General features: G+C 37.8%; 2 protein-coding genes across 2 annotated transcripts; one reads left to right on the plus strand and one right to left on the minus strand.

The window, feature by feature from the left end:
* The first annotated feature begins 9,050 nt into the window (after positions 1-9,050).
* LOC125809062 (uncharacterized) lies at positions 9,051-10,070 on the plus strand. Its single transcript, XM_049488733.1, has 2 exons — positions 9,051-9,398; positions 9,453-10,070. The coding sequence occupies exons 1-2, from the start codon at positions 9,051-9,053 to the stop codon at positions 10,068-10,070; spliced, it is 966 nt and encodes a 321-aa protein (XP_049344690.1).
* Positions 10,071-15,340: 5,270 nt separating this feature from the next.
* On the minus strand, positions 15,341-20,112 carry LOC125809036 (30S ribosomal protein S1, chloroplastic-like). The gene is made up of 7 exons (XM_049488711.1): positions 19,785-20,112; positions 19,348-19,623; positions 19,139-19,219; positions 17,795-18,076; positions 17,603-17,713; positions 16,968-17,054; positions 15,341-15,575 (listed from the first exon to the last, which is right to left on the minus strand). The coding sequence occupies exons 1-7, from the start codon at positions 20,076-20,078 to the stop codon at positions 15,471-15,473; spliced, it is 1,236 nt and encodes a 411-aa protein (XP_049344668.1). The 5' UTR covers positions 20,079-20,112; the 3' UTR covers positions 15,341-15,470.
* Positions 20,113-26,660: the final 6,548 nt, after the last annotated feature.

A 26,660-nucleotide genomic window follows, 5' to 3' on the forward strand; every position in this document is an offset into this window, starting at 1 on the left:
ATGATCTTGCAAGACTCTCATGGACTGCTGGGGATTGGTATGACTGGACTGAGAGAAACATAAACTCTTTACCAGGAAAACTATGATGTGGATAGTCCAAAGACTGAAGGAAGCCTCCTTGTCTAAAGAAGCTCAGTGAGAAGATGGAAAATAAGAGAATGTTTCTCTAAAACCTTTTGCGCAAGAAATTTCAACAAGTATGGTAGATCCATCATTATTATCAACTTAAAAGGCAAGAGGAGATCGATGTTGATTATCCCAGAGCTAACACTCAACTCAGGATGGACCTTTGTAGCAGAATAGGTGGATATGTTCATAAAATCCCAAAAGAATGAGCTACCCACAATGGAGCATAGGTTGACTGATATACCATGAGTTTACAGTATTTTTAATACATTTCACTTAAGAGTTGTGTGTGTCTATGGCCATTTTGTATTAGAATTAATGTTTTTGTGTTATATTTGTAGGAAATAGGCTTGGACGAGGTTGAGAGAGACAACAACTGAATTTCTGTAGAAGGAGTCACCTACGGAGGTGACCTATGGACCGTAGGTCCAGTCACGCTCCGTAGGTTAGTGGCGTAGATGGAGCATCAATGAAGTCTTGACCAAGTGTGGAACCACGGTGGCCATTGACAGACTGTAGGTCGACCTACGAGCCTTCCAGCATGTCCGTCATTTGTTTCAGAAAGTCTGAGTTCCAGTACATGATTAAAAGTTCTAAGTGTGGAGCCACGAGAGGGGACCCACAGATCGTAGGTCAACCTATGGTCCGTTCTGGAGGTCTGTCGTTTGCATCAAAAAGTTGAAGGTTCCAACCTCTGTGGAAAAGTTCTAAGTCCTGAGCTACGGAAAGGACCTACGGACCGTAGGTCGATCTACGGTCCGTAGGTCAGTCTCGTCGATTGAAGCCGCGTCCAGTAGTTTATTTCCTTATTTCGTTTCCTTTTTGTTTGGGATTATGTTTTCTATAAATAGGGTATGTAAACCTTGTTTTTGGGGGTTAGCCACTATTGTTTAACTTTAGTTCTTGGTGTGTTCTTGGGAATTAATTTGCAAACATTAGCAATTTGATTTCTTAATTTTGGTTTATAAAGATTTTTGCTTTGAATTACAATTGGAGATTTCGGGTTTCTTCTACTCATTATGTAAGTTCATGAGTTCTTCTTCTAAGAATATGAATTGTATTCTTGCTAGCATGGGTAACTAAATCCACAACTAGGGTTGTGGGAACCATGAACGATTAACAAAGTCTGAATAGTAACTACGTAATTCTTGAATAGTGTTATTGCATGCATTGATAATTCTTTCGTTTAGAAGTCTTTTTAACAGTGGCCAACGTTAGAACTCGCCTTGTTGCTACTTGTCGGACCAATGAGGTAGTTAATAAGAAAAGAATTATCAACATAGATTTAGTGTGATACTACCTAATAGTATAATGTCAATTAGTGTGAGGGTGAAAACTAAGCCATACATTGATGTGATGTCTAATATGAGGTAAATGTAAGGGTTAGTAAATTATACACACGTAGCCGGACCAAGGTGTGGGGTGAAATTCTCTATTTGCCGGACCAAGGACTTAGGGATACATAACTTACCACTTTGCATGTGATACATTAGGAAAGGATTACTATTACTACGATTACCGCGTTATGAGCTTATGGGGAACACATACACCCTAGTTTCTTTCTCTCATTAATAACAACTAAAGTTCGAATCTTGCTCACTTGCTTTCTAAACAACGATCAGTTATTTGTTACACAAACCCCCCCGCCTTTACTTACTTGTCTCAAAAATAACTTGACTGAACGAATATAATAGTGAGTTAAGTTTAAGTCTAAACCATATTTCTTGTGGGATCGACCCCAACCTACAAGTTGGGTTCTTTACTTGATAACAATCACTTATACTTCTTTAGGGTGGTGTATTTTGAGAGTATAAAATTTTGGCGCCGCTGCCGGAATCAATCTCGATTGGTGACTTCTGACGTGGTCACTGCCCCCAGTCTGATGATGGGGATACAACGATCGGTTCACCGACTGGTTCTACTTTCGGCTCTGAGTCCGCTACTGGCTCCGGCTCTGAGTCCGCTATTGGCTTCGGCTCTGAGTCCGTTTCTGGCTCTAGTTCACATGGGAGGACTACCTCGCCTGATGAGGCTACTAGTGCGGGGGACATTCCCGTACCACCTAACACCAAACCTGCTGCAGTTGCTGATGAGCCAAACTGGTGGTGTGTAAGTGGTCAATGGCAAATATACAGGGATGCCCGGATGATAAATGAGAAAGAGAGGATGGCTCGATTGATTACCGAGGAGCGCCGGGCTCTCACAGGCAGTCTTCATACTATGCCTGACATCCATGAACTATTCTAGAGGCATCGGTGTGAGTGGATGGCTCGTAGACCAGAGACTTACAACAAAGAGATAGTGAAGGAGTTCTATGCTTCCTGCGCAGCCACCCTCTGAGGTTCCATTGACAGACGGGCCAAGCCCGCAGCCCAGCCTCCACTCAGGGCTACACTAGTTCGTGGGTTCTCTGTTGATATATTGGAGGCTACTATACGCTGATTCCTCTACGGCCCAGGCCACACTCTAGCAATCAATACGATCGAGTTTGATTATCGATGAGACATCGTGAGGAGCGGGGCATTCTAGAGGAATGTAGAGGAGAGGGAGAATTTATTACGATGGTTGGCCCGTCACCTGGCTACAGACGGAGAGCACGCCGAGTGGGTTAGCACCCTGAGTGTAGGCATTAGGAATGCCACTTTGACTTTTGTGGACAAAATTTTCTGGCTATTGGTGCGAAACAGGGTGTCTCCTACGCAGGAAGACAATGTTCTTACGTGGGATCGCTCAGTCATGGTGGCAGCCCTAGTTGCTGGGTTTGAGATGGATTTTACCCACATGATTATTGCGGAGATTCACGAGAAGGCCTTCAAGGCCACCACCACCTACCCCTTCCTATGCCTCATTTTTCAGCTGTGCAGGGATTTTGGAGTGTCGGTTTGGCATTGTGATAAATTGATTCAGGCGACCAAGACCCTATATATAAGCCTGATTCGAGATGAGGCCAATGTGGCTGCACCGCGCAGAGAGTCGCAGGTTGAGGTGCCACCACTGGGAGCAGACTTAGTTGCAGATGTGGAGCAGATGGAGGGTGAGGATCCTGCCCCTATTGAGAAAGCCCCGGCTTCCCATTCTCCGGTCACCAGTCAGGCCCCTAGCGCCTCCAGAGCCACTCACTCTTCAGGGTTTGTTGCCGTGCCCTTAGCTCGAGTCCAAAAGCTCAAGACACAGATGGTTACCCTGTTGCAGCTTATGTGACCATGGATGCAACATGCTATATCAAAGTTCGAGGCTAGGATGGAGCAGCGTACGACGCACATGATGGATCAGAAGGTCCATGCCGTTAATAAGCTCCTGGATGCTTTTGATTTAAGACCTTGAGAGGCCGGCCCCGACGAATGATGTGGCCACCCTCCGGAAGGAGGTAGAGAGCCTCAGTTCTGATATTACTGGACTTTTTGTTCCTCCATAGACTGAGCTCGAGTCCGCCCCTACGGCACCTGTTGATAATACGATAGTGGATGCACTATTCGGAGATGAGATGCTGCTGCCTGTTTCTTTTCGCCATGCTGGGAAGCTCCCCGCTCTAGTCGGACTTCTGATGACACTGAGGCTGGGACAATTCGCAAGAGGGAGTGCTAAAATATTGAGGCAGCCCAAATGGCATCCATAGTTGATGAGGAGACGCGCTAACAACGAGCTAGAGAGGTAGGAGCTGGTGCCTCTAGAAGTATGAGCACTACTGATGGTGCGACGAGGGTTGATGTGCGCACTACTGATGGTGCAGTGAGAGTTGATGGCAACACTACTGAGGGTACTGGGACAGTTGATGCGGGCACTACTGAGGGTGACTTGATTGTTGATCCATTGGGCTCCGGGAAACTTGTCCCACCCGCTTGTTGATAGGTCTTCGGCGCTACGCGCCACAGGTTTGCTTCACCCGATCCTTTATTCTTTACTTTTTGTGCATTGGGGATAATTGCACTCTATTTTGTCGGGGGTGGGGTAAATGGATTGTGAGTGATAGGGTGAAGTCTGAGTAACCCAACTCATAATCCTCTCTTGGGGTTTTCTTGCATGTGTTCTTTTCCCCCAAAAGATTGTTTTAATTTCTGTTAAATCGGCATGTGTTAGGATTGTATGTGTAGAAGCATGAGAAAGAATGAAGCATGATGGCATAAGTATGAATAAAAATTGATACCCGTCCTGTCCAAAAGTTGTGATATGTACTAAAATATGTAGGCTAGAATGAGTTGAATGTGTTGGCTCTGAGTATGACATGATAAAGAACCAATTTGATCTCATGACTTAAGCTAAAAACTTGAATTGGGTAATTTGATAATCTGATAATAAAACAAGGTGCCAAGAGTGTCTGAGGATAGTTGAATGTTCAGACAGTTTTGTGCCAATCTAGAACTTTCTCCATTGGTCCTACTAGGATAATCTAGGCTAGAAGTTGGGAAGTGATCATAGGCCATTGTTCAAATTAGTCCACTTAAGCCTAAAATGATCTAACCAAATAGTAGCATTATTCCCTTTTGATCCAAATATTTGAGCCTAAAATCGACCATTTCTTTTGATTCACCTAACTCACCTTCCCTTAAAACAATGGTCTTGACCCCAGTCCCTCCTTGGATATGTGCACCTTGACTTAGGCCAAAAGCCTAAGTTGAGGGTGGCTAAGCCAAAAGTTACCTGGATCTTGGCCCTGGTCCAACATCGGACATTGTGAACCTCAACTAATGCAAAATGCATAAGTTGAGGGTGGCTATGAAAGAGGAAACCAAATGGAAAAAAGGGTATGAAAATAGTTTAGTGTTGAAAAGAGAAAAAGAAAGAAAGTGCGAAAAAGGCAAAAGAATGTGATAAGTGAAAGTGTGAAAATAAATAAAGAAAAATACAGTGAAATAAAAAGAAGAAAGAGAAAAAGAAAAGATAAACAAGTATCACAAAGTCAAATGTCCCATCCTGGGTTGAAAAGAGAAGGGAAGGAAAATGGGATGAAAAGTTACCAAAAGTAGGTCAAGGAAGAGGTAAAAAGCCAATGTAATGTCAAGGAGGGAAAAAAGTCACAAAAAGGTACCCAAATGTACCACACCTGACCCCGACCCTATATTACAAGCTAAGAAAGTCCTATTGTGATCCTAACAACTAGTTAGGAGAGTCTAAGGAGTGAAAATAAGGGCAAACCTATGGTATTGAGCACTAACTGTACTTGAAGTCACTTTTGAGCGTGAGTGTTGAATGAATCCTAAAACTCTAAAATTCATATCTTCTGTGTGAAAAAAGATTTAGTTTGAAGTGAGGGCACTAGTTACATTGTCAGAAAGTTGGTACCTTTGTGATTGTGAAAAAAGTGTATGTTGTGAGTCTATTGTTCGATCTTTGTCCTATTTTGATCCGCATGAGTTAGCTTGTAGAGTCTAAGAGAAAGCATTTGCACTAGAAAAGGGAGTTGGGATAGAAAGCCATGTGATTGCTTGAGCTTGAAAGTATGCTTCTACACAAGTGTCGTCTAGAGTCTTAGCGTGTCGCTTGAGGACAACAACGAATTTACGTTGAGGGTGTTGATATACAGTGAGTTTAAGGTATTTTTAATACATTTCACTTAAGAGTTGTGTGTGTCTAGGGCCATTTTGTATTAGAATTAATGTTTTTGTGTTATATTTGTAGGAAATAGGCTTGGACGAGGTTGAGAGAGACATCAACTGAATTTCTGCAGAAGGAGTCACCTACGGAGGTGACCTATGGACCGTAGGTCCAGTCACGCTCCGTAGGTTGGTGGCGTAGATGGAGCATCAGAGAAGTCTTGACCAAGTGTGGAACCATAGTGGCCATTGACGGACCGTAGGTCGACCTACGGGCAGTCCTGCATGTCCGTCATTTGTTTGAAAGTCTGAGTTCCAGTACATGATTAAAAGTTCTAAGTGTGGAGCCACGAGAGGGGACCCACGGATCGTAGGTCAACCTATGGTCCGTTCTGCAGGTCTGTCATTTGCATCAGAAAGTTGAAGGTTCCAACCTCTGTGGAAAAGTTCATACCGTAGGTCGATCCATGGTCCGTAGGTCAGTCTCGTCGATTGAAGCTGCGTCCAACAGTTTATTTCCTTATTTAGTTTCCTTTTTGTTTGGGATTATGTTTTCTATAAATAGGGTATGTAAGCCTCATTTTTAGGGGTTAGCCACTATTGTTTAAATTTAGTTCTTGTTGCGTTCTTGGAAATTAATTTGCAAATATTAGCAGTTTGATTTCCTAATTTCGATTTATAAAGATTCTTGCTTTGGATTTCAATTGGAGATTTCAGGTTTCTTCTACTCATTACATAAGTTCATGAATTCTTCTTCTAAAAATATGAATTGTGTTCTTGCTAGCATGGGTAACTAAATCCACAACTAGGGTTGTGGGAACCATGAGAAATTAACAAAGTATGAATAGTAACTAAGTAATTCTTAAATAGTGTAATTGCATGCATTGATAATTCTTTTGTTTAGAAGTCTTTTTAACGGTGGCCAACGTTAGAACTCGCCTTGTTGTTGCTTGCCGGACCAAGGAGGTAGTTAATAAGAAAAGAATTTTCAACATAGATTTAGTGTGATACTATCTAGTAGTCTAATGTCAATTGGTGCGAGGGTGAAAACTAAGCCATACATTGATGTGATGTCTAATATGAGGTAAAGGTAAGAGTTAGTAAATTATACACACGTAGCCGGACCAAGGTGTGGGGTGAAATTCCATATTTGCCGGACCAAGGACTTAGGGATACATAACTTACCACTTTGCATGTGATACATTAGGAAAGAATTACTATTACTACGATTACCGCGTTATGAGCTTATGGGGAACACATACACCCTAGTTTCTTTCTCTCATTAATAACAACTAAAGTTTGAATCTTGCTCACTTGCTTTCAAAACAACGATCAGTTATTTGTTACACAAACCCCCACCCCTATTTACTTAATTGTCTCGGAAATAACTTGACTAAACAGATATAATAGTGAGTTAAGTTTAAGTCTAATTCATATTCCTCGTGGGATCGACCCCAACCTACAAGTTGAGTTCTTTACTTGATAACAATCGCTTATACTTCTTTAGGGAGGTGTAATTTGAGCGTATCATTGACTAACAAAAATATTCCTTATTCTGAAGCTCTTAGGAGCAGTAAATGGTCCAGCAGGGATAAAAGTTTCATAAATGCAGATCCCATAAATACAGACTCTATGTTGAAGAAGTCTGGCGGTGGAATAAATGATGTAGATGTGGCCAGTATGTTTACGAAAGAGGGGCGTAAAATATGCATTAATGATGACTCATTCCTGCAGAATGAAGTATTGAAAAGAAGTTTGGTGGGGAAATTCGAGAACAAAGTAAATGTACCCCTTACTCTTGCAGAGATGAGAAGGTGGTCCAGTAACACTTGGAAACAGTCTCACGGTCTAAACATCTACGAGATGGGCAGTGAAATGTTCCTTTTCGAGTTTGCCTCCAGGAACGTGGCAGAGCAGGTAACTGGTGCTGGAAAAATTTCCCCCTTAGATTACAGTGGTGGAACCCGGTGATAGGGGTTGTCGAGGATAAGGACAAACCAAATACAACTTTGGTGAGAATTTGTGGACTTCCCTTTCACCTCTGGTCCCAAAAAGTCTTCAGAGCTATTGGAGAAACATGTGGGGGATGGGTTGAGACTGAAGAGGAAACATAACTTAGGAATCATCTTAAATGGGCGAGGATAAAAGTTTGTGGGGATGGAAGAGATATTCCTAAGGAAGTGACGGTGGTAAACAACAGAATCTTATTTTCTATCCAAATTTGGGCTGATTCTCTGGTGAGAGTGGTGGTTGAAACTCCCAGTTGCTCTAATCTGGATATCCAGAGGTCCATCGGGAAAAAACCAAAGGAGTTGGGGTAACATATTTCAAATAGCTTTGCATCAGGATCAAGGCCACGTGACAATGAAACCACACATGGAGAGACAAGGGGCTCCACTCCTTTAAGAGGAACTTGGGCTTGTGCTTCTAAATGTATTCACAACTGTAGGAGCCAAAACAATTCTGCTAAAGGGAAAGACCCAGTGGTTATCCCTGAACTTTCAACTAAATCATTAAAGGCAAGTAAGGATCATGTAGGTACTTCTAATGAGAAAGAAACATCATACGATGATCTAGGGAGAAGCTCCAAAGGTCTGATGGAGATCAAAGCTTTAGCATCTAAGTTTCTAGAGGCATGAAGGGATTGGGAGTTGGAGGACAAAGAAGCAACGACTACAAGTATGAATAAAGAAAATGTGATAGCTGAAATTCCTCCTATGCAAACAAGGGTGAATGCACAGACCATCGAAATCATAGATAAGGCTGATCATTCAGAGAACAGAGGCAATTATGGAGGGCGTCACAGTTGAAAATAATAGAGAACAACATGCAATTACAACAGGTGCACGATGCCGAACCAGTGGCCACTTTAACGGTGGGGGGGTAAAGAGAATCAGAAACAAAGGCCTCTAATTGGGTTGCCTCCCATATTTTGGAGTTGAGCAACACATATGGGGTGGCTTTTGAGGGGTTCGAAAAAGAAACTTTAGACTTGCTTATGAGGATATATGAGTGGAAGGTTGTTATGGATAAGAATGAACAAGGGAAAGTTGTTACAACGCAAAGAAGCAAAGGAATCGGGAAAAAACAAGCTAAAGAAACTCCAATCTAGCCTTAATGAAGAAGTGGATGGAGTCAAAAATAGGGGGAGAGCCTTGAGTTTTAATCTTTGAATGAATATAAATCTTATTACCTGGAAGTAAGGGGACTTAAGAACAATTCCAACAAGAATCTTGTTAAGAGTTCATTACAAAAGTGGAAAGCAGATGGTTATTGCTTTCAAGAAACTAAAATAAACAAAGATGTAAAGGATGTTGCTAGAATGCTTTGACCAAGCAGGTGGATGAGATGTGGATTTATTAAAGCTGAAGGAAACATGGGGGAATTCTGATCATGTGGGACAACAGGGTCTGGAATGGAATTTTGGTTGAAATAGGACACTACTCAATCACCCTAAAATTAGAGTCTGCTCAAAACTTTTTCTCATGGTTTCTCACTGGAGTTTATGCTCCGCACAGTAGAAGCGAGAAACTTGAATGCTGGGAGGAACTGGCAGCAATTAAGGAGCTATGTTGGGGACTATGGATTGGCTGCGGTGATTTCAATACTGTTAGATACATGGGTGAAAGAAGGGGTTGCACCAGAATCACAAATGTAATGTCAGATTTCTCTAGACGGATTGAAAACATGGAACTCCATGATCCCCCTTTGAATGGAAGAAAGTTCACATGGTTTAGGGGAGTAAATAATAGGAGTGCTGCTAGGCCGGATAGATTCTTGTACTCTATGGAGTAGGAGGAGACCTTCAGAAATATCAAAGAAAGAACTCTTCCCAGAGTTGTTTCCGACTATAGCCCTATCATACTTGAATGTGGAAACTGGGAGAAGAAGAAATCTGGTTTCAAATTTGAAAATTGGTGGCTTAAGGTGGAAGGGTTCAACGACCTGGTTAGAGGATGGTGGAATGACATAATGGTCGAAGGTTGTCCAGATTTCAAGCTTTGTGCTAAACTAGAAGTATTGAAACAGAAGCTCAAAATCTGGAGTAAATTCGTTCTTGGGGAGCATACTAACAGAGGAAACACATTATTGCAAGAGCTGGCAGAGCTTGACTTAGCTCAAGATAATAGGGTCTTGACTGAAGACGAAATGGTAGTGAAAGCCACAATTCTTGTGGAACTGGAGGTGCTGGCTAAAAATGAAGAGTCAACTTGGAGGCAGAAATCTAGAATTCTGTGGCTGAAAAATGGGGATAATAACACCAGATTTTTTCAGAGAATGACTTTTGCACATAGGAGATACAACACCATTAATAGGCTTGTGTCTTATGGGGTGGAAATTAAAGAACTAGGAGAGGTCAAAATGATTATGATTGAATTCTATAACAAGCTTTACACAAAATCAGAACCCTAGAGACCATCCATTGAAATGATAGACTGTCCCAATATCACCCAAGAGGCACAAGATTGGCTGCAAAGACCTTTTTCAGAACTAGAAGTGCTCTAAGTTGTAAAGCAGTGTAATGGCGATAACCCGGACCTGATGGCTTCACTATGCAATTCTTTAAAGAGTGTTGGGGATTTGTAAATGAGGACTTAATGCATACCATTCAGAACTTCCATCACAAGGAAGTTTTCGAGAAGTCATTAAATGCCACTTTCATAGCACTCATACCAAAGAAGGCAAGAGTAGAAGAGCTCAGAGATTTTAGGCCAATTAGTCTAATAGGAGGAGTCTACAAGATTATCTCCAAGCTTATCACTGAAAGGTTAAAAGCTGTCATGGGAAAGCTAGTGGATGAACATCAAATGGATTTTATGAAGGATAGACAAATCATGGACGCAACTCTACTAGCCAATGAGTTGGTGGATTCTAGGATGAGACAGAAGACCTCGATAATTTTTTGCAAGTTAGACATTGAGAAGGCTTATCACCATGTTAATTGGTCTTTCATTCTCAAAGTCTTTAAAGATATGGGTTTTGGTACCAAATGGATAAATTGGATCAATTATTGTATATCCACTGTGAAGTTCTCCCTCATCATAAATGGTAGTAATGAAGGGTTTTTTCGGTCACAAAGGGGCTTGAGACAGGGAGATCCCATGTCTCCTTTTCTTTTTATTTTAGCCATGGAGGGTTTAAATCACATGATCAGAATGGCAAAGAGCAATGGATGGATTAAGGGTTTTTGCTTCACCTAACAGGGGTAGTGCTGCTATGGAAGTCACTTACCTATTATATGCTAATGACTAACTAGTTTTTGGTGATGCAGATATATCCCAGATCAGACACCTTAGAGCTATCCTAACTATTTTTGAAGGCATTTCTGGATTGAATGTTAATTGGAATAAAAGCTTTATTCATCCAGTCAATCAAGTGGACAACTTGCAACTGCTAGCAGATACTCTTGGATGCCAGATGGCTCCCCTTCCAACCAAATATCTTGGTTTACCTTTGGGAGCCAAAAACAAAGAGATTGAGGTATATAATGAAGTCTTGGAGAGAAGTGGAAAAAAATTATCAAGGTGGAAAAGCCAATATCTATCTTTTGGAGGTAGGTTGACACTCAGCAAATCTGTAATAGATGCCCTCCCTATTTATATGATGAGCTTGTTCCCAATTCCCAAGAGTATAGAGAAGAAGATTAACAGGTTAATGAGATCCTTCTTGTGGCAAGGCAGTAAGGGAAAAAAGGGTACAATCTGGTTAAATCGGATACCCTCACACTCAGCAAGAATCGGGGGGGGGGGAGTTTGGGATCAAAAACCTTAATATCCAGAATGAGTCCTTAATGCAGAAGTGACTCTGGAGATTCTACACAGATGATAGAGCTCTATGGAGAATATTTATCGCTGAGAAATATGGTTTACTAAACCAATGGTCTACTGAAGAGGTTTTGGGAACTTTTGGTTGTTGTGTCTGGAATTCCATCAGAAGGTTGTGGCCACAATTCTATACTAACATCTCCTTTAAAATGGGTGATGGAGTAAGAATAGATTTTTGGAATGAACCCTGGCTAGGGGAAAACAATTTGATAACTCTATTTCCTCAGCTATATGTCTTAAGTTCACAAAAAAATGCTTTAGTGTCACAAGTTTAGAGTCCCCAAGGATGGAATTTGGTTTTCAGGCGAGCTATGAATGACTGAGAAGTTTCAGAGATTGCAAGATTCCTTCAATTGTTGAGTACGTTTCCTAGGATACTTAATGGAACTGATAAACCTATTTGGTTGCTTCACAAAAAAAAAAGGTTTTTACAGTTAAATCTTGCTACTGGAAGAAGAATAACAATCAATCCACAGCGGGCTTCTGGCCTTGGAAGCAAATTTAGAAGGTCACAAGCCCTCAGAAAGTCTCTTGTTTCGTATGGATGACAATTAAAAGAGCATGTCTAACTCATGAAGTCCTACAAGGAAAAAGAATGCAAATTTGTTCAAGATGTTTTATGTGTGATCAAGACGCGAAGAGCAACTTCCATCTGTTCCTTCATTGTAAAGCAGCCACAAAGTTGTGGGACATGTTCCTCAGTATTCTTGGGGTCAGTTGGGTGATGCCAAAGTCCACTATGGAGCTGCTTAGCATTTGGAAAGGTATTGGTAGTAGAGGGTCAAAGGAAAACTGGTGGATGGCCATTCCAGCATGTATCTAGTGGACACTATGGAAGGAACAGAATACCAGATGTTTTGAAGGCAAGAGTAGCAACATTCAGAAGATAAAGAGTCAGAGTTTTAGTTTATTGTATTTTGGTGTAAAAAAGAATTGGGGGATATAGTAGCACTAGTTGACTTTATAGGTAACTTGTAAAGTTCTTCTACTTTTGCAGTCCTTTTCGAGGATTTTCCATACTTTTGGTGGGTGTAAGATTCTTCCTCTTCATTTCTTGGATGATGAGTTTTTTGTTAATACAAAGTTACCCTTGTCTCAAAAAATACATATGCAGTTCACACTACTACCAACAAAAGTTTTTCTTCATAATTTCATTATTATTGGAAAAACTCCCCCCCCCCCCCCAAAAAAAAAAAATAATTAAATTTTCTGAGATCTTTGCTTGCTAGAAAGAAATAAAGTTACGACGGTGTGAACTTGCAAGAGTCATGATCTAATTTTTTTCTCCTTTACTAACTAATGAAGTTGGAGCGTAATTTCACCACTATCTTCACTAAATGCATAGTTAAAATGTAATTAGATCAATAAATTTTTGAGGCAATATGATAGTTGAGGTGATCAAGATTTTGATTTTCATATCCGACACTTCATTTTTCGTTCTCCATTATTAAAAGTAAAAGTCTCAAGTTGACACCACTTCTTGGAGATTCAATGAGAAAAAAACATTTCAACTAGTAATTCTTTGATATTAAATCAAATGAAGAATAAATGAAAACAAAATTGCTACTAAAAAAGATCTGCATATTATTGCCAAAAAAATCATAGTAATATAGCAATAGGGAAAATTAGCTAACTAGTCAAAATTATTAACATAATTATTAAAAACAACTATATTTTAAAATAATTATTAAAAATGTCAAAATGTCAATATTTTAACAAATAAAGTGTATCCTAATATAATTCATTTATCTTCCTTTTATTTCTCAAATTGGGCCCATGAAAAAATAAAAGACTCCATTACCCACTTTTCACTCTCTAAATTTTTTACCCAAATTCTATCATTTCTCTTTCTTAAGATTTCTTTCATTATTCTATATCCTCAAGTAACTTAAACCTTGCCTTTTCAAAATCAAAATCCTCCATTTTTCTAAGAAATCTTAGAAATTATTCAAAAGATTTTCAACCTTTGTCGAAGTATTGAGATACAAAAGTATTTTGTATGTCTTGTATGTTGGATCTGGATCTGGAAGAGTTACGAGGTGAAGAAGTGCCAATATTAGGATAAATCGTTCAAAAGTATTGAATTGGATCTGAAAGAAGTGTCGGGTGAAGAAGTGTCATTTTCGAATGTCAATATTTGGGAAGTTTATGAAATTGTTGAATATCAAAGTGATGAAAAATAACTTTATGACATGTTGCATTTTGTATCTAAACTATCAAATTGCATTCTTTACTGTTTTTATTGTCTGTTGCATTTTGAATTCATTACAAAATTCATGTGGTATCTTGCTAAAATTTGAGTTTTTTAGGTGTAACTTGTATTTATTTTGTAGGTGGTATTCATTTCAAATTATGTATATGTTTAATTTTGTATTATATTATAGGACAATAGATAAATAGTTTTACAGAATTTTGTATGCTATTCTAAATTAGGCTTCCTACAATTTTTTTATTTTTATTTTTTGTATTCATTCTAACTATATGCCAACAAGTTTAGTATTTTTTTGTGCTCACTTTGTATTTCAATATCATTTTGTATTTCAATCTCACTTTGTATGCCAACAAATTTTGATTTTTCTTTTTTATTTTGTATTAATTCTAAATGTATGCCAACAAGTTTTAGATTTTTTGTGCTCACTTGTATTTCAATATCATTTTGTATTTCAATCTCACTTTGTATGCCAACAATTTTGTACTTCTTTTTATTTTGTATTAATTCTAAATGTATGCTAACAAGTTTTAGATTTTTTGTGCTCACTTTGTATTTCAATCTCACTTTGTATGCCAACAAATTTTGTATTTCTTTTTTTATTATTATTTTGTATTCATTCTAAAATCTTCTTCACTGCCAGCAAAAAATCTTAAATCAATCGACTTCAATTCGACATGAATTGAGTATTTTTAATGGAGTGTTAAAAAAATAATATTGGAAATTTGAGGAATAAGGGAGAGAGAAGCCATGTCAATTGTGGAACCAAACACGTATAATAAGAAAGAGATTTTTCAAAATTTAATCCCAAAAGTAAAATATGAAAAGAGCGTAAGAGTAGTGAAAAAAAAAACTAGGCCTAGTTAAAGTTAAACCAAAATTATGATTAGTAATTATGGTAACTTTGTTGGATTAAATTTAAAAATTGCCTTATTTGAAATCCTTTTGATATCTTTCATCCTAAATAGCAGTAGATGTCTTAATATTTGTTTAAGGTTTGGCTGAGTTTGGAACGATCAATGGCATATACATAATTAAGTTATGGTAGAACAGTAAATTCTCTAAGGATAAATTCTTTTTTAAAAATATTCTCTCCCCTAAATTTCTCCATTCTGTTTTTAACAATTGTATTCTTTTAATAAAAATAAATAATAAAAACATAAATCAGATACATAACAAACTAAAATTTTGACATTTTTAATAAATATTGAAAGTGTGGCTAAGAGATCCTTTTAAATGCTAAAATATTGACATTTTGAAAATTTTCCCATAAAAATATGAGCTCATTTTACCAACACTAGTCAAAGCTGATTTAAGGAGTCTTGTTGAGATTAGAAAGCATTAAATATGTTTTTGTGTCGACTAGATTAGTTTTTTTGACAAATTTTAATAATTGGATGGAAGTTAAGTTTTAAATACTTGAGGGAGGGAATTTTTTTGTTAAGAAAGATAATTTAAGAATGTAGTTTAAGCTAGAGTATAGTTTAAGAATGTTTTTGGCCAAAACTATACATTTTACTCTAGTTAGTTTAAGAGTATCAAGACGATTCATGATATCGGAAACATCGTAACAAAGAACCAAAGCATGCTTTGACAGTTACTGATGTTAGCGCTGCTTCACTCTTGGCAAAAAACTGCAAGTCAAGTAGTTGAGGATCATATGGTAAAATACAATAGAATGATTGCGGGTGCAATTCATAGTTCCTAAACCTACAAACAATGTTTATTTATACAACTTGTGCAACAAATGGGTCAAAAAGAAAGGATTTGATTTAGAATTCATAAATCATCAGCCGGCGGAATCTCACTCAAGTCCAGTCCATCCTCGGGTAGTTCAGAGGTCAGCGGACCTAAAATCCCGTCAGAGTTGAGGGTCAATCCACTCTGAGAAGTTACAAAAGAAAGGGGTTACAGAAGTCAGTACTCTCAATCACATGCAAGTATTTCAACGCAAAGAAAATGACGATAACTTTAACTCTCACTTTAAGCACATCAGAATACAAGTTAATTTATATGATACTTTTGTGTTTAGAGATGTTCTATAACATTTGACTTCATTTCACTAGTATTATGTTTCAAGGATAGAGGTGATACTTACCGAAATTTGTAAGGAGAAAGTACCACCAATCAGCAATCTCTAAATTAAACCACATTTGGTTAGCTGAACAAAGGGAGACGATTAAGCCAAAACACTAGAACCTAAGAAGTTGAACTTAAGTATTTGTGTTCCTTCGTTTCTTTGTTCTCCTATGCCCACTTCCTTCTCTCTTCTCACCCAATTCTCATTTCCTGATGTGGAAAGAAAGGAAGAGAGAATTCAGTAGCTTCTTTAACTTCTGCCTTCCAGTAATTGTCTTCAAATCTTCTTTCACTCTCGGGGCTAGTACGATCCTCAACTTTGCTGCTTCTTTTCTCTTTCCTTCTCTCTTTGTTTTTTTTTTGACAAGGGAAATCCGCAGCCTCTATCCTTTGGGTACACACAGGGTAAAACTCTCACTCCTATGCAATAGCTCGCAAACCACATAAGAGAGGTAACACCCACTAGGCAAGCCCGGTGCGAAGAGCTCGACCCAGAAGGCAAACCCCTTGCTTTTGCTGGCAAGAGGTTTTGAACTTGAGACCTCCAACATTGAAGTCCTAAGCCCAAACCACTGGTCCACCCCGAAGGGTCAAACGTTCACCAACCAATCTTTGTCTTCATCCTCTTCTCTCCCTTCTCCATATTTTTAAAGCATGTTTCAACTAATCTCTATATCCTCTAGCCAATGAGAACAAGACACCTTCTTCTTCCCCATATCCTGTTCTTTCTACTTTCAGAGGTTATATATATTCACATAAACATAGAAAGAACTTAATTGGCAGAGTTCTATTACAACATAGCTTCAACAGTTGATGTAAAGTTACTTATGTCCTTTGCTATTGGAATTTAAATACTTCGTATGTTACAAAATCTCTTGTATTGGGTTTCACTAAGCAAGTAATAACCCGGAAAAAGAAGACATGTTCAAAGAAGAGGCTGTGGTAACCACAATATAGATTTGGTGTAGCCAAACTGTGTCCTGTTCTATTCCCGCCCATTTTACCCCACTTAAAGTGGTGATGATAGTCGAATTGCCTGGTCTTGCCCTAAAAGTGTCCTGTTGTGACCTCTCCATGATATACAAAATATTGACATGCTTCATATAAGATTAAAGGGAGAAAGCTTTCAAATCATAATATTTTCAATTTTTGTTATGCCTAAATATGAAGCAGTTATCACATTAGTAATTAAAATACCTCAGGCTGGAACCTCAGCATATCTGCACGGGCCATGGCTTCAGCTTGGGCAATTCTCTGCCTGAATGTCTGGGCCATCTCTTCAGCCTATAAAAACCAAATTGCAAGTTTTAATTCACAATTAAAATATTAAATTTACTTTATCGAATATTGAAATAAACTTTTATTTGGAAAGGCCATTCCAAATAATCCTGTACTTTTGACAAAAAAAAAAAGAAGAAGAAGAAAATGGATGGAGCAAGAAGCCACTGGCAACAGTACATATTAAATTAACCCTGTATTTTTGACAAAAAGGAAAGCCCTATACTTCTTAAAGCATTTTCAGAACATGTCTGGAATTTTGACGAAAATGCAAACTGAATCATTTTGATAGAGTGGAATGAGATGATTTAACTTTTGGTATTTCGAAAGAATAAATTATTTTCACTAAGAAAGATTAATTGAAACAGAAAAAGAGACAAGAGGCAAAGAAATACTGAAGAATATCCAGGTGCACAGCATAACCATAGTAGACAAAAGAAACTATTTTGGCATCATGAGAACCGAACTCAAGAAAACATTGGCATAATGTACAACTATGAATTGGTGATGTAGTTATAAATACAGACTAACAAATAACACTTGGAAATACTTACCTTCTCAAAGACAAGCTTTGGATTGCGAATCATGTCACCAGGTGTAGGCTCTAGCTTCTTTGTAGAAAGGCTCACTCGACCTCTCTCACGGTCATGGCTCAATATCATGACCTACAACGAGATTGAGCAGATAATTACATTTTCGTCAAAAGTGGACAGATAATTCATAGCTTAAGAAATTTCTATACACACCTTGAGTGTGTCACCAGGCTGGAGGACTGTTGCAATATCTGAGACACGATCATGACTAATCTGGCTCACATGAAGAAGGCCATTGATCCCACCAATGTCAATGAAGGCACCATATGGTTTCAAGCTCTGAACAGTTCCAAGAACAACTGAGCCTATGCCCAATTGTGCCTGACTATCAGCCATGGCCTTACGATTGCTGAGAACAAGTCTGGATTGCTCTTCATCAACCTCAACAAACTTCAGAGGAAGCTCCTTTTCCAAAAGCTCCTCCGCAGTTGATTTCTGAAACATCAAAAAATTGTTTTTGGGATATGGCACACTGAAAGAGAGATCTTGAGATGAGTTTCAAATAATCATAGTAATTTTTTGTTGGAAACACAGAAAGACAAAGCTCCAACCCACCAAATTATATAAACATAGTTTGATTTTGAATCAAGATGTAAATTCATAGGTGAAAAAGCTGAGTTGATAATGGATAGCAAAATAGAGCCTATGGTGTATACAACTATACTCTATTGTGTCTTATTTTAAAATATAATCGCGACATCCTCAAGGGTCCATGGCGCAAGGTTCGAAACTCGTTGGATGATGGATTTGCTCCTCTACCCTTCTCTACTTAAATACTAGAGTTTTGCTGGGGTTTGCACTTAAAAGGCCTATATTCTATTGCCTTTTGACTTACAAATCACCAAGATATCCCTCAGATTAGTACTATTGCAAACCATTTTGAATTTTTATGGTTACTAAGGCATAGATACAATATCCTCTTTTTGTCACCTTCCTTATGCTTAACATGTTTCTCCTAGGCCTCATAATGCCACTTCAGTTGATCTTTTAATTTAGAATTCAGATACTTGTTATAGCTAATCTTTTTTTATGATATATTTGTTAGTACAATTAATTGTTTGTTAGAGCCAGTTTACATTTCTTTAACTTCAATTCATTGATCCAACATTCTTCAGGGCAGATCCCATATCATTGCAGAAAAGAAATCTTTTTCTGCCACATGAAAGCTGTCTCACTTTTAACCAAAAAGCCAAAAACCAAAAACATTTGTACTTTAACTATTGTAAAGGGATAGAGTAATCGTGTAGAATATTCCAGATGTTTGTTTATTACTTAGGAGATTAATTATTTTTAATAGGATCTTGTAAAACACTACCTTATTAGGATTAGGATAACCATTCTTATAAAATGAGCCATTCTGAATTGAGTTTCAATCTGCGAAACAAGTAGGTTTCTTTCCTCCCATTTCTTCTCTTTTACAATATGAATATGTTTGATCTGGATGACAGAAGATGTACACGAATAGGTTATACTTCATGTGATGAATATACAACTAACCGTTGATATCTGGGAGAATGGAACAAAACCACGAAGGCCCTCCACCAGAGCGACCACTCCACCTTTATTTGCACCAACCACCTGCGAAACCATCCACAGAAATAGAAATGAATGAATGTGCTATTCAAAGATGAGAGCAAAAGGATATGGCTAATAAATAAATAAGATCGAAAATCATGACATGAAGAGGTGTACCATCAAACACATACCTTGCCTTTGATGACAACATCTTCAGCTTGAAGCTGCCTGCATCTCTCCCATGCAAGGTCATACTGAATTGATCGCAAACTCAAAACCAAACTATCATCAGCTTCATTTTCTCCAACTACCACAAACTCCTCACGCAAACCAGGAAATATTCCGGCTTCCTCTACATGTCTGATGGTGTGAAGTGAAGCTTCTCGTAAAGGCAAGTATGCAGATGATTTTGCAGTAATGTCAACTAGAGCTCCATTTGCATCTACAGAAAAAACAGTTCCTTTGACCTAAACAGACAATCAAAATAGTAACTTTAAGCTCAAAAATCCAATAATAAACAGTAACAGTCAATCACAGATTTCAATTGTATACAATATGAGTTAAAAAAACAGCACTCAATTAACAGCAACTGTAGTTGAGCAAAAAAGAAGCAAAAATGAGAGCTAACCTTAGTACCAACTTCGGAGTCAAAATCATATTTTTCAAGGGCAGAATGAAAATCATCAACAGTAAAGGCAACACCTTCCATAGGTGTAGTGCGGCATCTCTCATAGGCATCCTCAAACATCTCTTTAAGTTTTAGTCTTTCTCTTGTTTGTGCATTTGCAACCACTGCTGCAGCTTGTACTACAATTCTTGGCTTCTGCTTACTCTGATGATGATAATTACTGGGATTCACAAGCCTTGTTGTCGAAATTGGTGGGCACTTCAACCCAACGAATTGCTGTGTTAGACAAGCCATTTTTCGCTCTCACTAGATGAATACTTCGTTGAGTTACACACCATGCCTTCTTTGCCCAGTAGATAGATAAGATAAAGGAAGACAAACAAAAACAGAGGTCCCACTTAATTTTCTTAGCTGGGCTTCTCAACACTTGGGCTTCTTAGGTAAGGGAGTAGGTAAGGTTTTTATTTTTTGGAAAACTACGTAATTGCACGACTTAAATTTCTATTATTTGAATTAATTACAAAAATTCCCTATTTCCTTCTCTCTCTTGACATCCGGATACATCACTTCACCTCTATCAATACATTATAACTTTGTCTGTGTACAATGTATTTGGTACAAATGTTATTGTTGATACATAACCACAATTACTTCAAACCTAAATCAGTATGAATCTGATTTATAGTTATGTATCTCATACATAACTTACATATCTCATACATAACTTATGTATCATTTGCTATGTATCAAACGAAGAAATAATATATACGAGAGTTTTGAAAAATCCAAGACTATTGTAATTTGGAAGCTTTCATATGGGATGTAATTAGTGCCCAAATTGTTGGGGATTCTGTACTTCATATTATTTTTTTTGGTCAAAAGGGTTCTTATATATATATATATATATATATATATATATATAAACATTCGTTATGTTCAACTCTCCCCCATTTGTAACCCCTTCATTGGCCATTGCACCAACCACTCTATTCTCATATCTGAACACATGAGGTCTCCCTTGGATCTTTAAGTATCTACACTCAACAATCAGATTATTATAAAGCAAGTGGTCATGTGCGATTATACGTATAATATCAATCGATTCAATATTGATCTCAAAGGGAGTTAACTTATGTTCTACTTCAATGAGTCGTAGGAAGTTTGACGGGTCGTAGGAGTGACTCGTAAAGTTGATTTAGAGATGTGATTTAAGACCTTAGGTGTAAAGACTGGTTTGATAGGTTGTAGTTGGTTTCACGGGCAGTAGGAAGCACCGTAGAAAGGATCCAGACTTGATGAGATTTTAGACTTGAACTGGGGTTCTAAGGAATAGATCTACGGACGGTAGAGGGAATGACAGACCCTAGAAAGGTCTTGTGGGAAGTTGAGGAAATTTTGGGTTTCTGAAGTTGATTCTATGGTTGACCAGTACGGGCCGTAGAAAGTTCTACGGAGCGTAGGTCCAACCCGTAGGTCACTCTAGTAGTTACTTCTTAAGGATAATTGAGTCTTTTCCTATGCATATTATACCTATACAATGTCGTTTTGTGTCACGACCCGAGACTACCCCCTAGACGTGACACGACGTACTTGACCCCAAAAGGGTCTCGTACAAGCCTCTTATCATTCATAACATTCGATATAAGGAAAATGGTACAGAATTAAAACTTATTTAAATCCATACAATCAAAACTTTATTTAAAACATCGAAAGTCTATTGTCTCACATGACCATCTAAACACAATATTCGAAACATAAGTAGGGTCACAACCCTTTACAATCGAAAAGTCTAACAATAGTCTATTACATGAAAAGAAAATGAAACATCTAAACACTTGTCCTCGATCTATGAGGACATACCACTTAGTCTTGGAGAATAAAAAACCCAAGCTTTAACTAGAGAGAAAGCTACTCACTTGCTGGAACCTACACTTGTAGTAAACATAAAAGAATATGGGTTAGCACAATTAACTACTAAGTATGATAGCCGTGCAAAAACATGCTTAAAAAGGATATTTTATTTGAAAGTCATGCTTTTATGCCAATTTGAGAAAACTTCATGTACGTAAGTATAAGAGGCATAATATACAAACATAACCATCATACAAGTCATTGCTTCACATTGGTGACATAGTCAACATATAATCCAGTACCTTCACATTAAACCTTCACCTCAAGTAACCCTCATGCTATACCTTGTACAATGTATGGATAGCGTCCCATACCACCATCCACACTAAAGTACCACCTTAAGGTCACCAAAAGTGAACTTACCATTCATCCTTTTCACCTTCACACAATACTCATACATAAGAGACATAAGCATTTCATAAGACATGACAAGGAAGTAACTCATAGTACAATCCAAGTAAAGCATGCATCATTACATTAGACACTTAAGTCAACATTCTTCATTAGCTTCATTTAGAGGACTTTCATTCATTAGTCATGAAGACATTAGAGAACTCACTATAGCCCTCTTGAAGCCTACTCGTGCAATGCATGGATGGCATCCTATACTACCACCCACACTTCATAGAACTTCTCAAGAAACCATAGTGCACATCTCACATGATGGGAATATGCATTAACCGACATAGACCATGAGAGCTAAATCATGGAATCTGGTGTCATATAACCCTACACCGAAGGAAGGTGTTCTACTAGCCTAGGGTAGAACTAGTAAACATCCTATGTAGGCACATAATTTTGGGATAAGAAAGATGTTCATTGGACTCTAACCTAACATTGGGAGAGTCACCATCTTACCATATCCACTCGGTGCTTAGCCTCCATTCCCATAGAGTAGTTCATTCACATTACATTGTTGTACTTGAGAGGGCCATCAAAATTAGGCCTACCGACCCAAGGTACATTACACATGAAATGGCAACCAACATTAGGTCTACTAATTCAAGGTACATTAAGGATAGCTCATTGACTTTCCAAGAAAGGGCCACCAACATTAGGTCTACCACTTCAAGGTTCACCATTTAACACAAGAAAGGGCCACCAACATTAGGTCTACTGCTTCAAGGTTTATCACCACATTAGTTTCTAAACTCATTATGAAGGGCCACCAACACTAGGTCTACCGGTTCATTTCATAGCCTAGAATACTTCATCATTCATTTAGGAAAGGGCTACCTACATTAGGTCTACCGATTCATTTATACATTCATTCATAGACTCCTCTTGAAAGGGCTACCACCATTAGGTCTACCGATTCATGTTCATTAAGTCAAGATACATTCATTTCACAAGAAGAGGATGCCTAAGCCTACCCATTCAAGATACAACATTACATTATAGAAACCCTTCACATTCTATCATCACCATTCATGAGTGCATAATTTAGAATCACCTTTCAATAATAGCACAGTTACATTCTAAACATGATCACATTACTTTCATTAAGATCACACACATATACTTTACATCATGACCATACCTATATCCTTCATATATAGAGGTAAAAATAAGTTATCCATCAATTCAATACCACAATATACATAGTAAGTAAACACCTCCACCTTTCGAGTGGATCAATAGATCAAGCACAATTCTACTTCAACATGTAATTTGATCATAACTTTCCCTTCAAGGGTCATGAACCAACATCAACCCATAAATCAAAGATACTACAATGGATAAGGAAATCGACATGATTCAATCACTAATTCAATATAAACATCAACAATTCAACATACTTGCATAATCAATCAATTCCCAATCACAATTCACAACTTAAGAATTTGGAGGAAAACATGGGTTCTTGGAAGAAATCATCTTAATTCATCTTTAAATCCACAATTCATTTATAATTCAATGCAATAAATCCTTTGGAAAGCGTTTAGAATCGAACCCATGCATAGATTGAAAACTAGGATTTTTGGGTAAACATTGAGATTTGAAATCACCTTTGAGATTGGCTCCTTGAAAGAAAACAAGTAAATGATGAAGACTACCATACCTTTAATGGAAGAAATCCATGAAAATCCCTTGAAAAACTTGAAGTCTTGACCTTGGAAGCTTGAATCCTTCACCTCCAATGGAGGTTTCTAGAGAGAACTTTTGAGAAGAGAGGCGGGTTCTATTTTGTGATTTTGAATAATGAGTTGAAAAATAGAGTTTAATAGTTTTAATACTCTTAAAATACCATAATTAACCTAAAATAACCGTCCATGAACTAAATTTACTAAAGGAGGAGTTTACCAAACCACCTTTGCCTTGGCCGAACCAAGACAACAAATAGGTGGGGACTCACGACTCCAAACCACAGACCATGGTCTGGGTCATGCCCCATCCTGGTCAAGCGTGGTTCGTGGCTGGGGCTTGGTTTTGGGGGCCATGACCTACAGAGGCCATCCACGAGGCGCGGATGGACCTACGGGGCATGGTCCCCTTTCGTAGGTCACTAAGTTTTTGGCAACACAAGTTCTTTAGGGTCTTGGGGGTTAGGCTAAGGGTCCTCCTCAAGGACCCCTAGGGTGGTCCTTGGGGAGTCGTACCTTGATGTTTAACCCCTAAACACCTCAACCTAAGCTTGGGACAACATTTTACCACCTCAAACCTCACATCAACTCAAAGACACAATAGCTGGGCTCTAGTTTTCACCTATTCATTTTACGGGTCGTTACATTTTGACGCTAACTTGAAGACCTATAACTACCTTTCAACTCCTAAATCTACTCAAACTCTCTCATTCTCTCAAATCCTCAAATCCCATCCACATTCATCCTTTCCAAATTTTCTCAAGCTCAAGGAAGAACACCTAGGGTTTCAAGCTTTAAGTCTCCTTTTTCTCCATTGCTTTTGGGATTTGTTTATCAAGGTATATGGAAGTTCACCAATGGATTTCGTTCATCCATTTAGTCCTAAAATATTTCCATGTTTTCAATTCAATTTCACCTTAATGGCTTAGGGTTTCATGTGATCTCCATGGGTATTACTTGATGTTGATATACTTGTTCAACTTCAATATTCCTATGCATGTTTTGATTACACTACATGAATTCCACTTGATTTCTGTAAGACTTCACGTATTATTCATAATTTTGAGTATGAATTAAAGAAGAAATCCCATAAAGTTATGAATATGAATTATGAAATTTATGTATCTTTTTTTTGAGAAAGATGGTCATGATCTAAGGTTTCTTTTAAGATAAGCATCATTTAATTCTGAAAGATTTTCTCACATACTTACCAAATCATGATTCGTGAAAGGATTTCTCACATATTCATGAATCATGGTTTAAATGAGCTACTCTATGATGCCTTAAGATTGGATTGGTAGTTTAAATGGTACCTTTCCAAGTATGATAATATGATTATTACTAATTCATTTGGGATTTAACTTAGCACCTAGAGGACATTGAGATGGAGGCCTTCCCGTTAGTACATGTCGGATCTCTAGAATCAGTCTCTTTGTCCCTAACTACGTGCCCCCGTAGGATTTGTGTTAGAACGACATAGCTAATGGATCCACCTAGGTTAGAAGTTTATGGTCCTTACCTTGGCATGTAGGACATCCCTTTTCGGTGTGAGAGCAAGATACCGAATTTTACGTTATAGCTTACAAGGTCTATGCCGGTTAATGGTAAACATCCCAAAAATAAATCTAGTTACTTCAAAGGTTTCATGAAGCTTTCATTATGTTTTTAAGATGCATTGACCATGTTTATAACTTATGCCACTTTAAAGGTTTTTAATATGGTTTAGCTTGGTTATGCATATCATTTTCTAACGTTCTCATATGCTCATGTTTCATGTTTTTATGCATATCCTCATACTTAGTACATTTAATATACTAATGAATACTTGTGCCTACATTGTTTAATAATATAGGATCGGGCCCTTCTCTTACTTTTAATCGTGTCTAGTTGCTTGATCGTCATTGAAGACTTGGTGAGTCCTCATGTTACGAGGATCGTGTCACCTATACTATGATTTATATCAATAGTTTTTCGGATGATTGTATATGGTGTATTGGTTACATCCCAACAATTTTTTGGTGTATTAGATTGGCTTGTCAAGACTATGATTAAAATTTCACTTTTGTATCAAACTCTTCTATGATATGAGACTTTATACTAAAATTCTATGTTCGACTATTATTTTGTGTTGTATGTATGTCAAGTGGCTTGTGTAGGGCCTCTAGGGATCCTATACATCATGTAATGTCAGGGTGCACTTTGGGTCATGACAAACTGTAACACCCAAAAAATTTGTAAGTTAAGACTCGAACAATTCTTCATTTACTTGTAGGGTCATATCAGGTGATTCTTAAGTTGTCAATATTTGTAAAGGTAAATTCTTTAGTATGAGAATGATTTTGGATATCAATTAAGGTCACTAAAAACTCCTAGCACAAAGTTGAGTTGAAAGTTTCCTTACCGATTATGTTTTGATGTAAGAGTTTACTTGGGTCAACTTTAAATGACCATATCTTTTAGAATATAAAGAGTTACATGGCCCATAAGCTATCAAATAAAAGATATTTGAAACTTCTTTCTAACTCCACTAATTTCACAACAATCCAAGTTTTGAGTAACAAGTTATGACCATTTTAGTAACTTGATAAACTGTTGTGACGAATTAGCCAATGGGAAAACATGAAAAAGGGTTTTTTTTGTCCTTTTACCTCTAAGAAAACCCTAAACGAATTTCTTGACTAATTAGAGACCCAAAAAATCAGATTTTCATCTCTTAATCCGTTATTCTCTTCTCTCTCAAACCCTAAGGCAAAACCCTAAGGAAAAATCAAAGTAGAAGCCATTAGAGATTCTTTCAATCTTTTTCAAGATTCTTCTTCAAGGTAAGTCTTTCTCCAAGAATTTCATACTTTCCAACTCAACTTTCTCTATCCAATTATGA

The sequence above is a fragment of the Solanum verrucosum genome, unplaced genomic scaffold, assembly GCF_900185275.1.
Source record: "Solanum verrucosum unplaced genomic scaffold, falcon-dt-bn FXZP01000296.1, whole genome shotgun sequence".
Classification (NCBI taxonomy): domain Eukaryota; kingdom Viridiplantae; phylum Streptophyta; class Magnoliopsida; order Solanales; family Solanaceae; genus Solanum; species Solanum verrucosum.

Excerpts from the sequence above, each read along its gene's own strand:
- LOC125809036 (XM_049488711.1), bottom strand. The coding sequence starts at position 20,078 with ATGGCTTGTCTAACACAGCAATTCGTTGGGTTGAAGTGCCCACCAATT. Across the intron at positions 18,077-19,138 it reads CATTCTCCCAGATATCAACG|AAATCAACTGCGGAGGAGCT; the intron begins GTTAGTTGTATA and ends TTGATGTTTCAG. Across the intron at positions 17,714-17,794 it reads AGCCTGGTGACACACTCAAG|GTCATGATATTGAGCCATGA; the intron begins GTGTGTATAGAA and ends ATCTCGTTGTAG.
- LOC125809062 (XM_049488733.1), top strand. The coding sequence starts at position 9,051 with ATGTGGGACAACAGGGTCTGGAATGGAATTTTGGTTGAAATAGGACAC. Across the intron at positions 9,399-9,452 it reads AGTTCACATGGTTTAGGGGA|GAGGAGACCTTCAGAAATAT; the intron begins GTAAATAATAGG and ends TCTATGGAGTAG.